At 55.2% G+C, this 13,519-nt stretch overlaps 1 protein-coding gene across 5 annotated transcripts; it reads left to right on the top strand.

Annotated features, from left to right (window-relative positions):
• The first annotated feature begins 224 nt into the window (after window positions 1-224).
• PRRT4 (proline rich transmembrane protein 4) lies at window positions 225-11,045 on the top strand. Of its 5 annotated transcripts, none has more exons than XM_037837438.1 (5): window positions 225-395; window positions 1,680-2,414; window positions 2,502-2,609; window positions 2,928-3,047; window positions 8,006-11,045. In XM_037837438.1, exons 2-5 carry the CDS (start codon window positions 1,763-1,765, stop codon window positions 9,823-9,825), a joined length of 2,700 nt encoding a protein of 899 aa, XP_037693366.1. In that variant the 5' UTR covers window positions 225-395; window positions 1,680-1,762; the 3' UTR covers window positions 9,826-11,045. The 5 variants fall into 5 exon arrangements, with proteins under 5 accessions (XP_037693366.1, XP_037693369.1, XP_037693368.1 ...); XM_037837441.1 differs by lacking the exon at window positions 225-395 and having other exon boundaries at window positions 1,328-2,414; window positions 8,006-8,232; window positions 9,261-11,045; XM_037837440.1 differs by lacking the exon at window positions 225-395 and having other exon boundaries at window positions 1,328-1,752; window positions 1,889-2,414.
• The last annotated feature ends 2,474 nt before the right edge of the window (window positions 11,046-13,519 follow it).

Raw genomic sequence — 13,519 nt, forward strand, 5'->3', positions numbered from 1 at the left:
GGAGAGAGGGAGGCAGAGAGAGGCAGGGAGGGAGGGAGAGCCGTTGGAGAGCGCGGCTGCCGCGCAGCCCCAGAGAGGACGGCTTTGCCGGAGAGCGAAGGCTCAGAGCCAGGAGGCGGCGCCGCGGGGAGGGAGCGCAGAGCGCGCTGCGGGCCGCAAGCCGGGCCGGGGTGCAGAGCGGGGTCAGCTGGTCGGCGACGCCGCGGTCATCCGGACGAGCCGAGGGGCGTCGGGGGAGGGGGGGGTGGTTCCCGATCCCCAGTCCCGGCGCGACGGAGGGAACTGGCGAGACTCCGCGGAGCGTTGCTCAGCTGGGTGCCTGGGCGGTCGCGACCGCCCGTTCTCGGGGGACTTGGCGGAGGACACCCTCCTGCGGGAGGGAGCGAGGAGAGCAGGTCGGCAGGTCGGGGCTGGGGGGAGTGTGGTGGGGGAGGTGGGGAGGGGTGCGAGTATGTAGGGGTGTGTGTGTGTGTAGGGGGGAATGACAGGGTGTGATGTGTGTCTATATGGAGTGTGCAAGCGTGTGTGCCTCAATATGACTGTATATGCTGTGTGTGTTAGTGAGGGGTGTGTGTGTGAGAGAGAGAGAGAGAGAGAGAGAGAGCGCGAGTGTGACAGAGGCTGCTGGGAGCTCACAGAGCATGAGTCTGAACCCATGTGGGAGTGAGGGGCTCAGCAGGACAGAATATGTGTCTGCGTGTGTCTATGTGTGCAGGGGTGTGTGAAGGGTGAGTGGGTGTGTCATGGGTGCTAGGTGTGGCTGTGTGTGTGATGAAAGGGTGCCAAGTGCACGTGTGTCCCTGGTTCTCTCTCACCTTCCCCCACCAGATGTGTGAGCGGGAGTGGGAGATATGGGGGGGTGGGGTGGTCAGGAGGCTGTGTCAGCAGCGCCTTGCTCGGCTTATCTGCCTGGAGGCCTTCCCCAGGAAGCCAGAGACCTCCAAGCTGCCCCTCCCCCAAATACTTCTAGGGTTCTGGGGAAGGGAGTGGGCTAGGCCCCAGGAAAGAGGGGAAGGGCTGAAGGGACAGAGCAGCTGCCAGACCTCCTGCTTCTCTGGTCAGAGCCTGGGCTGCCTTCCCCATCTCTGTCAGGTCACTCAGCTCCGGCCTTTGGTGTACCCGAGGCCCTGTGCTCCAGTGGTCTGAGAGTGATAGGGCCAGCATCTTAGATTGGGGCCAGAGGCTTGGTGGTGGAGACCCACCAGAGAGGATTTCCTTGGTCACAGTTGTATTACCAAAAGGGTGCTCGACACATAGTAGGCCTCAGTAAATATTGGAGGGTGGGAAGAAGGAGGGAAGAAAAGAGGGAGGGAGGGAAAGAATCTGAGTCTGGTAGTCCAGTCCCATCCTCTCTGCCATAAGTTAAGTGATGAGGGGTGCTGGTTACAGTCAGACCCTGGTCCCCAGGTTAAGAGGGAGGGGAAGCAGGGATGCAGGGAGAAGGAGCCTTAGCTGGCAGAGACAGGAAACTGCAGGGGAGAGATTTGTGCTGGGGCCTGAATGTACAGGAAGATGCTGGCAAGAAGAACCATCGTGTCACTCTCTCCTTGGGTGGAACAGTTTGTATCATGCCCACTATCTCTGGCTCTCTGCGATCAGCAGCCCATCTCTGGGGCATCTGATCCTGGGAAGGGGAAGAGGGTGGCAGCCAGGGCTCATGGGGCCTCTCCTTTCCCCAGGACCTACGTGCTCAAAAGGTGCTGAAGAACTGAGCCACTTCCCACCCAAGACCAGGACTGCCTCCTGTCTGAGGTGTAGGGCCATGGCAGGGCATGGCTGGCTGGGTCTGGGGCTATTCTGCTGGGCCCTGCTTGCTGTTCCTGTGGGCCCCCAGCCTGCTTCCTCCATCCCAGGTGCCCCTCTTACCACATTGGCTCCACCACTGCAGAGTGAGGCCTCTATGCTGTCTCTCAACCTGGGACTTAATTTCAAATTCCACCTTCGGGGACCTGCTGCGGCCTGGGGGAACCCTGTCACAGAGACCCAGCCGCTCTCTCCCCAGCTGGGCGAGGAGCTGGAGGAAGAGGTAGTCAGTGGGCTGAGGACTGACTCCCTTTGGGAACTGCTGGTGGGCTCCCCCGGGAACTCTGTCCCAGAGTGGGGCTCTGCTGAAGGCAGCTCTGCGCCTTGGGCTTCTTCCCCATCTCTGGAGTCCACGTCCCCCCTCTCTGGACCCATGGACCAGCCCACTGCTCCCTATCAGCCCAGGATGGGCACCATGACCTGGGTCACTGCACTGACAGCTACAGTGCCTCCATCTAGTGCTCCCAGGCCCCACCAGAGCGAGCTGGAGCTGAAGTTTGACGTGGCACTGAGGGCGGCTGCAGCCCCCACACTTGGGCATCGGACTTTGCCCTTGCTGCCCAGCCTGCGGGCCAGCCTGGCTGAGATAGCTGGGCGCCTGGGACCCTTTGGTGAGTACTCACCCCCGTCCTGAGGAGAGCCCCTGCTGGGCGGCCCTGGCAGGTAGGAGGCAGCTTCAGCCCCGGGTCCTTTTGCAGGGTTCTTTGGCACCACTCTGTCCCCACTCCGGAACTCCTCAGGCCCACCAAGCCCACCAGGTGCAACAACATTCCCAAGTTCTGCCTCCGGAGTTTCAGAATCTCCAGGTGAGTGTTGATTTCATTTCAACAAGCGTTTATGGAGTACCTCTACATGCCAGACGCTGTGCTAGGGTCTTGACTCAAGGGAAACCTTCATTGCTGCTCCCCAGCCCTGGCACTGCTCCCATGGGTAAATGCCATCTCTGCCATGCCGAGTCTGGTTTGGTCCTTGCTGGCTTAGCACACAATGTACAGGTGGCTACAATTCCTGAGACATGGCTTCCTTAGGGCAAGCACTGGGGAAGGACAGGTTTTTCTCCAAAGCCCCGGAGGCCAAGGTCAGCTAGTAGGATGGCACTTGAGCCCCCTGTGTTCTCTTTGCAGGGTTCTTTGGCACCACTCTGCTCCCGACTCCATCTCCCCTGGAGAGGAAGCTCTCAAGCCCAAGCCGGCTGGACCCAGCTGCTTCCCTAAGCTCTACCTCGATTGCAACAGGATCACTAGGTAAGTGTTCAATTCATTTGAACTCAGCAATTGTTTATTGAGCACTTATGACATGCCAGCCACTCATTGGTGTTCTGGGACCCTTTTATTTCATTAATAATCACAGTCGCCATTATCTTCATCATCACCATGGAGGTGTATATTAATGGTCTGAGACAAGTGCTGTTGAGGAAGGTCCCACACAGTTAAGTAATGGTCCTCTGGGAGTTTTGCAATCACAGGCAGAGCAGGATGTAGACAAATGCACCAGAGGCATGCAGACACAAGAACTCCTTCATGATTTCCATAGCCATAGCACTAACCGCTGCCTTCCACTGCCTGGCTTACCTCCCCACCCCTCCACCCTAACCTCGGGATCCTCTCCTTTGCTGTCTGATCTAATATGACATGCTGTCAGATATGGTCCCGGATGGGGAAGACGTTGAAGAGGAGAGCTTGAGCAGACAGGTGCCACCCTCATTCAAAGGAGCCTCACAGAACACGCACATAGACAAGCTGGTCTTGCAGAGAAAAGACCACGGGCTCCGGAATCTTGCCGAACTGGCTTTAAATTCCAGTCCACTTACTTAACAGCTGAGTGACCTGAGGCAGATTATCTAACCTCTCTGAGCCCATGTTTTCTCATCTGTACAATAGGATTAATAATAGTATCTATTTTGCAGTTATTGTAAAGCTTCTAGATAATATAAACAAACCCCTAGTATGATGCTGAGCATAAAGTAGAAGCTGATTAAATGGTAGCTCTCAATCTTGTTTTTTCTCCCACTGCACCCCAAACACACTTCCAGGCCCTATCTCTCAGGCATCCCAACCCTAGTCCTGGGATGTGGTAGGACATGCATGTCTATTCCAGAACATGTAACCCACAGGGCAGAGAGCATAGCTCTTCTGGGAGATGTGCTGATAGATGAGGCCAAAGGAGCCATGGACAGGGACCTCCAGGCCCATCTTTGCCCTGCAAAGGGTTTACTGTGGCTGTGAAACCTCCCAGCCACCCACACTAGGAACTGGCTCCACAGAGCAAACCGCTCTTCACCCCAACTTCTTCCAGCTTCAGACGTAACACGGCTCCTGACTCTCTTGCTCCAGCTTCAGTCAACGGCAGTCCTTCATTGTGTGGATGAGGAAACTGTCAACCCCCATGGACCGGCCCAGTGGGCAGCAGTGGCAGGAGCTGCTGTGAAGTGGGGGTTGGGAGGGAGGGCTCTGTGGCCTCAGGGGAAGGATGCTGGCTGGCAGTCTGTCAGCCTTGGTGACAGCGCTGGCCAGGCAGATTTAATGAATCTGGACAGTATCAGAGGCAGCCCAGCTTGACAGGCTGGCAGCCCCACCCTCATCCCCCCACCTCACTGGTAATTTACAGGAACCCAGCCTCTTCCTGGCTGTTCTTGGATAAATCTAGGAAGGCTACAGGCTTCCTGGAGAGAAGGCTAATGGGCCTTGCTCAGGCCAACAATAGGGGGAAGGGGGCCAGTTAGGGGACAAAGGTCGTCTCTTGGTGTCTCCTCTAGGATCTTTCTAACCTAGGTGGGTCTAACCTTGACCCCTAGGCTTCTCTTGTATTTGGTCCTCTTCATCAGATGCTCTTGGGCAGAGCATGTATTCAGCCAGCATACCCCAGAAGTGTTGCCAGGTTGGTTAACATACTGAAAGGCTTTCATAGCAGCTGATGAGTACCCGTGGCCTTTAGCCCCCTGAGTGCCCCCCTCCACTCCCCAACCACCATCCTGGCTGGCATCTGTATTGATTGGCTGGCGCCTGTGCCATTCCGGTCATTACATATTTTGAATGTCACCCTTACTTACAAAGAGTAAGTCCAATTCCATCTTCCCCTCTCCTCTTGCCAAAGCTGTTTTCTGGCCCCTAACTTCTTTATCTTGTTCTTAGGACTGGTCTATTGGGCATGTCTGCAGCATGAGCTGACATTGCCTGGGGAGGGAGGTGTTCCTGGGGTCTTCTGGTGTTGTCTGGCAGGGACATGGCCAGGCATGATCCTGGAGGTGGGTATGGGGAAAGAGATGGAGCCAGGCCACTCAACAGGCTGCAGTGTCCAGCATCCAGAGTGGAGATGTGGTTCCCCAGCCCTTTGATCTGGGCAGCTGGTGGATAATCAGGCCCGGCTTTTCCATGAAGCCAGCCCACCCCTCACCCGCTGCCCCTCTCCAGTCAGCTCCTGCCTCACCAATTACTCACATTGACATCCCATCTCCCACCTCGCCCCTCAGTGGGGCCAGAGTGGGGCCACCTTGGAGGGGAGGCCTGCTTAGGAGAGGATCTTGGGGAAGGAGGACCACTATCTTCTGGGCTCTTTGGGGGAAACTGAAGGCTCCTTTTGGGGATGTCTCAGATGAGGAGATGGGAGATGAGATCGAGTGGATCCTTTAAAGGCAGAAGCTGGGTTTTCTACTGCCTGTTCCCACCCACACCTGGCCTGGTGTTAGGCACATTCTGAATCTGGAAGCGGTGCTCCTAATTCAGAAGGCCTTCCTCCGAGCACTGAGCTGTGCCTGTACTTTGTCTACTTTCTGGTTTTTATTTATTTTCTGGCTTCTTGTGAATACTGAAATCTGTTCTAGTTGTCATAGTGCTTTGGGATAGAGATGAGAGATAGGGTTTCCTGTGGCCCACTGGTGAAAGTGGAGCTGGAAGAGAGTAAGGTGGAGACCTCTGAGAGCATACATTTGTCTATATGGTGAGCAAGGAGAAAGGGGCAAGGGGTGACTGGTTAGTATAGACTGAGGAGCTCCCTGCCTTTCTGCAGGGCCCACAAAAGCCAAGGAAAGACCAAGCAAACTCCTTCACTTTATGGAAGAAGTGGTTTAGGCAAGGACCCTGAGGAGACCAAACAAGGCGGGGTGGTAATGCCCACCCCGATCAGCAAGCCATCTGTTCCCAGCCGAATGGTTTCTCAATTAACTGATGACTGGTATCTCCTTTAGATGGTTAGGGATGCTTAGTCTGTCAAAATGGTGTTCTTCAAACAGAGTTCATAAAGTAGGACAATGTGTTGATGTCCACTCATTTGGTTAATTGTCTTTCTAAGAAAGTTTAGGATGTACAAACGGCTTTTACCGCAGACAGCAGCCTTTAATTAGTTAAATCAAGAACTAATTTGAGACCAGAAATGCCCACACTCACATAAACACAAACATGATTGATCAGTGATGAACATTCGCCAGTAATGATACCACCAACAATCATATATGGAATGCTTATTATGCACCAAGCACCAAACTTTGCATACTTTGTCTTGTTTATCCTCATAACAGCCCTACACAGTAGGTACTCTTACCAATTTCAAATTTGAGGAATGTGATGGAACTGCACCTAGGGTGCCTGCTGCCATTTTTGTGCACTGGCAGTGAGCTGTGTGTATTTAACTGTTTGACTGTTCCCTCTCTGCCCTCCCTGGTTGTCCAATTCCATCTTCCCCTCTCCTCTTGCCAAAGCTGTTTTCTGGCCCCTCACTCCTTTATCTTGTTCTCAGGACTGGTCTATTGGGCATGTCCCCAGCATGAGCTGACATTGCCTGGGGAGGGAGGTGTTCCTGGGGTCTTCTGGTATTGTCTGGTTGGGACATGGCCAGGCAGTTGGAGCAGGAGCTTGGTTGTCAGAGACTCTCCCCACCCACCATCATTCCACATCTGCCTCCTATCCACCTTCCCACCCCACTAGGCTGTTCCCACCCTTCACCACTATTCTCTCTCCCTCCATTCTTATCTGCAGCTGTAATTCTGCTGAGCCTGCTGGATGGGGGGTAGGTAGTGCTTCAGCATCCTCCATCTTCCCTTACTGCCTGGCACTGGGGAGAATTCTTGGGTCTAACTCTAATTCCTCTCTTGTTCCAGAAGAGTAGAATTGGGGATCTTGCTCCCCACTTTCTCTTGCTGACTTCCCTTTCCCCAAGGGATATGGGGAAGATTTACTGGCATGTGGGATGTGGCAGAGGGCCTGCGTTAGCACACCCAGAGTACCTCACTCCGATGGCATTTAATCCCACTATGATCTCCCCCAATTGCTCCTTCCTGGGAGCTCAATGTCACCTTATGTAAAATGGGACAAGAACCAAAGGGGTATTTATATAAAGAACCTCAGCCCATGGGATTTGTGGTTAGTCAAGGTGGGGGCCAAAGCCATGGGCTGGCCCAAGGGACTGAGGGTGTAGCAGGCAGGAAGGCAGTGAAGTAGCGATTGTCTCCTTGGAGTGCTGGGGACAGGAGTGTCTTACTTGCTCTCTCTGTGTGTAGGAGTTCTTCCTTGAACAGACAGGGAGAAGAGGGGAGCAGGTGAAAAAGGGCAGGGGAAGCTTCTAGTATCAAGGTGGGGGTTGGAAGTCAGGGGTGCAGATCAAGAGATAAGCAAACTAGTATAAAGATGGTTTGGAATAGCAGAAAGGGGTTCAAGATCTGGATTCAGATCTGGATTCCAGTTGGAGCTCTGCCCGTCTGTGACCCTGGATGTCACTTTGACTCTTGCAGCCTCAATATCTTTATTTGGCAAATAAGAGGATTAATTTCTTCAGCAAATATCTGCTGAATACCAACTATGTGTCAGGCACCCATTTTAGGCATGGAGACTCAGAAGTGAGCAAAACAAACAGAAATCCTTGTTTTCATGAAGCTTCCTTTCTGGTGGGGAAATTGAACTAGAGAGGTCTTCTACAGTTCCTTTCAGTTGTAAAATTGTTGGACTTCTAAGGAAAAACCCTTTTCAGGAGAATCACAGAATGATGAAGGGAAAGGAACAAAGCAGGGGGCGGGGAGGGGAGGCAGAGCTGAAACTAAATAGCAGGAGGAATTTGAACGGGGGAGGGGACAGTGAGAGGCCATCAGTACACTCTCATATTTAAGACAAATGCTTCCCGGATGGATTCCCTCTGACTGGCATACAGGCTACAGGCTATGGGGTGGGCAGGGGAAGGGCTGCATAATTGCCTCAGCCGCACAATTTGTCCGCAGACCCCACCGTCCCCACCACTGGCCGGGATGACCCATCTCCTGGCAGCTTTGGAAACCCTTCAGTGCAGCCCGAGTGTGGGCCCGAGTCCTGCAACATCGGAGAATTGCCTGAGCGTGAGGAGCAGCCCCCTGCGGCTTCGCTGCCCCTCTTCTTCCTGACTCTGGAGGCTGACTGGGCAGAGGCCAGAGCTCGCTGGGGGCTGGCCTGGGAGGCCCATGTGTACGGGGTAGGGGCGCTGTTTGGCCTAGTGGCCCTGCTGGCGCTGCTGGCTCTGGCCCTCTTGCCCTGGCGCTGCCCCCCCGGCGCCCCCTGCCTGGCGCTGCTGGACCTGCTCCTGCTCTCGGCCGGGACCACGCGGGCCTTCCCGCTTTTCTATGACGCCTATGGGCACAGCGACCGACTGCCCGCCCTCGCCTGGTTGCTGCTGCAAGATCTTCCACTGCCCTGCCTGGCCGCTGGTCTGGGGCTGGCTTGCCTGCTGCTGGCCCGGCCGCGCCCGCCGCGGTGCCCCGCCGGCCTGGCCGCGCTGCTGCTCTTGGGGCTGGGGCTGGCCGCGGCCGCCGCCCTCGGGAGCGCCGTCCACCGCCCGCTGCAGCCCCTGCGGCTCGCTTCCCGCGGGCTGCACGCCTTCCTCGCCGCCCTCCTTTCGGGGCTTTTGCTGGCGCTCTCCTGCTGGAGGGGTAGGCGGCGGCGGGCTGGAGCGCCCCTGGGAGGGTCTGGCTTAAAGGGCGCCACCCCTCTGCCGCAGGCGCGCAGTCCCTTCGCTCCGCGGGAGTCCTGGCGGCGCGCGGCGCGCACGGCCCCCGTGGCGGGCACCTTCGGGCTTCTAAGCGGAGCCCTGCAGGGCTACGAGGTGCTGCACGCCCTGGGCTATGGCGGCCAGCCTGGCCTGGAGGGGCCCTGGCCCTGGTGGGCCTTCCAGCTAGGCCTGCGCCTGGGCGAGGTGGGCGTCGCGCTCCCGTTGGCACTGCTGGGCCTCTACCCGGCGCTCTGTAGCCCCCGCGTGCCTGCGCGCTGCTGGGCCAAGCTTTTTCGCTTGTCCCCCGGCCACGCAGCCCCGCTGCTGCCCGGAGGCTGGGTCACCGGGCCCCCGGATAAAGAGCCCCCGGGCAGCGCCATCGCTCGTGGCGAGGAGGAGCTGCTGCAGCTGTGCGCCCTGGCAGAGTCAGGCCCTGACCTGCTACTCCAGGGCTGCCGGGGCTTGGAAGGCGTTGCTGCCAACCCGGCCCCTTCCCCCGCCTCCTCCCCCTGCAGCGATTACACCGTGGACTTTCGCCCGCCCTCCCCTATCAACCTGCGGCGCAGCATCGAGGAGGCCCTCTGCAGCGAAGCCCTACTCGCGCCTGGCCTCTTCCAGGGCCCTGCCTTCGAGGAAGCCCGGCCTGGGACAGGCCTCTACCGCACCACTTCTCTGGGACCAAAGACGCGGGCCGAGCCCAGCGGGAGGCCCGAGGAACCCTCTGGCTCCCCAGCGCCTCCGCAGCTCCCTTCCCCCGGGGCCTGGCCCGCGGGCAGCAGTGCCTCGTCCGGCTCACTGTACGGACTCTCACGGGACAGCTCGTCCGTGTTGCTCTGTTCCAGCCCGGACAGGCCCCCGCGCTGCCCGCTGGTCTGCGTCCTCAGTCCCCCGCGACCTTCAGGAAACAGCCCCGGCCTCCCGGCCTCAGGATCCCACCAGGCCCTGTCCCCACTCTCCCGCGATTCCCCGGAGCCTGCTCCTGAGCTGCAGGCTGAGGAGGCCTTGCTGCAGGCCCAATTCCTGGATGCCTGCCGACAGATAGATGAGTTGAGCATGGGCAGCGACACCATAGACCTGTGAAGAAGCAGCCCCCTGGCTGTCCACACCATATGCCCCCTTCTGGAGCCTGCTCTGCCCTGAGACCTGCACACTGTACCCTTCCCCCGTGCTGCTGGGCTCAGATACACCCCCCCTCCTTCCCCATCCAGGGGCATCTGGGTGGGTGGGCAAGCAGTTCGGCTCTGTTGATTGGGAATTAGTGCCACCTTTTCTGCAGCCCTGGGCACTGATGCCCTCAGTGGCAAGACTAGGCTGGCAGGGGCCCCACTTTCCTTGGCATTCACCAGCAATAAAGCTCCAAGGTGCTCCACTCTTGAACCACTAACCACTCTCCACTCTGGTGCTGAGTGAGAGGGGCTGTCCTCAGAGGACCTCTAGATCTGCCTCAGTCCCCATATCCACCCCTGCCATGCCCAGGAATCTCACCACCTGTGTGAGTGAGACACCCTGTCCTCCAAGTGACCTTTCCCCACAGAAAGGTCCATGGCCCACCTAGGAGACCTTATAGCAGTTGGGTGGGAAGACAGCACGTTCAGAGTTAATTTATCAATAAAATATTTTCAGAGGAGAAAGGTCTGACCTTCTTGGAAAGGTTTAGATGAGGCAACAGCAGCAGTGGTTCCACCAGAGGTGGAAGAGAGGCAGCTTTTGGGTGGGATGGGTCCACCTTAGACCCCAGTGACTTTGGCTGCTGACTGGACAAAGGAGTCTTGTTCTGTGGCTGTGAATAGTGAGGGTCCTGGGAGCAGCCCCTTGAAGACCCTTCTGACTCCCTGGGAAGCGACTTTTCACAGAGCTGAGACAGAGCCTCCAGAGATAAGGCAGAAACTTGACAGTCATCGATGGAAATGCCCACGTTCCCAGGAGCCTGGCTTCAGTTCCTGGTGGACAGGGGCTAGGGACTAGTTACTGGTCAAATCCTTGATGGAGATGTTGATAACACACATAAAAGGGCCTGATGACCTCGAGCTGGGATCCCCAGTAATCTCCCTACCAGGTTCCCACAGTTTGAGATTCACAAAGAGAATCAACAGGGTCTCTTCAAGGTGTGGCTCACAATCCCCCACAGAGCTCTCATGTCCCATTGGTGTAGATCCTCCCTGGAGAAAGCCTGTCTTCCCCAACCCTCAGCCTCACCTCAGCTCTGAAGGCAAAACTCACAAACATTTCCAGTCACCAGGCATTCGGTAATCCCTCCGTTACCTGGAGTCCTTGGCTCTGAGCTCTTCAGTGTGCATTTGTCATTTGGCTAAAATGCAGTAAATTCAGAGTGGCACAAAAACATGGTTGAAGCTAAGGTTTGAACATGAAAATCTTGCAGTGTTCTGGCAAATGTCCTGCCCATTACAGGGAGACCTGCAGGGGCATACACACTAGGCCTGAAGTGGAAAAATAGGAACTGAAGTAAGTTTTTTTTCCAACTCTGCCCATCAGCTTGTCAAGATTTGGGAATGGAGGCTAGAGAGCAGAGAAGGAAGCAGGCAGGGAGGCCAGGAGGGGTTGGGACCCTTGGCCAGACCAGATCCAATGCAGTAATGAAAGAAGTAAAGCACTGCTATCCTTGCAGATGAAGACCTGCCTTGGCTGGGAGGAGCACCTAGGGCCTGGGACTTCAGAAGGAGGAGAGCAGTCAGTGATGTTTGGAGGAGAGTAAGGGTGACAGTAGGAAGAGAAGTAACAGGAGGGGGATGCAGGGACAGCACCACCCAAGGATGGGACTGGAGTGGTTCTGACTGTCTTCTCTATCACCTGGCTCAGCTTGGCTCAGAAAGTCTTGCTGCATCGTCACTCTGGGCTGAGGCCCAGAGAACTGCCAGCTTCCTAATTACAGGCATTTCTCACTGGTGTCGTAGTGGCTGTAGTGGGCCCAGTGTCGGAGCTGCTTTGTGTCATGGAAGGAGGGCTTACTGCTCTGAGAAACTGCTCCCTTTCTTCCCCACTTACCCATCCATCTGCCTCTCATCCTCTTTTCCTCACACTCAACAACTCTCTCCTTCACCCTGATCTTTGTCAGCTGTTCTTGCTCATACATTCTCCCAGTGAAGGATCGTTGGGTTTATGCACACATCCCCTGACAAAGAAGTCCAAGCCCCACACAATCCCCAGTCTCTCTCTCTCTCCCACACTCTCTCCTTCCCCCTCTCCCCCTCCCATTTCCTCTGTCCCTCTCTCTCTTCCTCTCTCTCTCTTCTTCCCTCCCTCCCTCTTTTCCTCTCTCTCTCTCTCCCTCTCTCTCTTCCTCCCCCCACTCTCTCTCTTTCACACACACACACACTCCTTTTCTGTCTCATTGCTCTGAATGGGGCTGGTGAGGTGGGGGGGATTACAGCTTGGCATTCATCAGCCCCATCACTTCTTTTGAGTTGTGCTGTGATTTTCCTCAGCAAGAATTACCTCAGCCCTTTGACTTCATAAAGAGGCTAAGACTTTGGTTAGACAACCCTTCCTTTGGTCTCATGCCTCATCCCTTATCCCAAGATGGTTTCCCAGAAGGATTCCGAATAGATTCTAATGCATTTAGCCTTCTGTTCCAATCCTTCATCATATGAGGCCTGAGAGACAAACACACCTTCATTCTTCATTCAATCTCCTAATTGGATTTATTGAGTGCTTACACTGTGCTAGGCGTTCTGATAGAGAGGTGAACAGGGGCTGCTACACCTGCCCTGGACTTAGGAAGGTCTTTGGGGGAAGGCAGACCTTAAACAACTAGTCACACATATAATTAATCACAACAGCACAAGTAATTAATTACAATTTTGAGAAATGCTAAGAACGAGAAGTAAGCGGTGGTATAAGAAGTTACAGCTTGCAAGGGGGTGGGAGCCAGAGGGATGGAGCCCAAGAGAGGCTGGCTAAGAAAAACCCAGGCCCCTCTTACTTCCTTTCTTAGCTCCTGCACAGTGATGGATGATGGGGAGGCTGGCAGTTTATTTCCCCTGGAAGCCACGTTGCTGGTGTGGAGCAGGGAACCACAGTATTTAATAAAGTACGCTGCATGTGTCCTGGGTAGATGGATGAGCAAATATTCCCAATTGAAGAACAACTCGCCCTCCCTCATAAGAGTGGATAGGAAGGGATGGAGCTGAGGGTGAGGTCAGGAGATTGAAAAGGGGAGCCAAGTCTGAACCTTGGGAAGGGTAGAAAGACTCAGCAGCACTGCTGTCCTTCTCAAAGAGCCCAGAACTCTGCACTGTGGTTGGTTACTGCCCCCAACAGGCACAGGGACATAGTTTGGTTTTGTCCTTTAAGGAAGATTTGGGTCTGAGGTATTTCAAGCTTAACATTGAAGGGGATGTCACAAAGGGGTGTTGGCACAGCCCTCTCAGGGTTCTTTTCTCTGTATACACTACATTTCCATAGCTAGGGCTTTGAAGCTTGCAATTTAGCCTTTGGGGACAGAGTTTTGATTCCTGAGGTTAGGGGGATGGGGGAAGAGGGAGGAATGTGGAATCCCAAACCAACTTTATCCACATGACCATCTTATTTCCTTTGTCTATTTGTCTCTTTCTGTATCCTGGATAGGATTAACCAGATAGCATTAAAAATCTGTTTTGTATTTCAATGCTGCTTTCACTTTCACTGAGTTATGTGTTTAAAAATAACTGTGGCCTTTTGAAAAAAAAGATTTTAAAGCCTATATTACTTACCTGGAACTAGGGCTTTATAAATCTGCTGTTTAACTCTCCCACTTTCCCCTCTATCAACCTGTCAT

This window comes from Choloepus didactylus, chromosome 5, assembly GCF_015220235.1.
Source record: "Choloepus didactylus isolate mChoDid1 chromosome 5, mChoDid1.pri, whole genome shotgun sequence".
Lineage (NCBI taxonomy): Eukaryota > Metazoa > Chordata > Mammalia > Pilosa > Megalonychidae > Choloepus > Choloepus didactylus.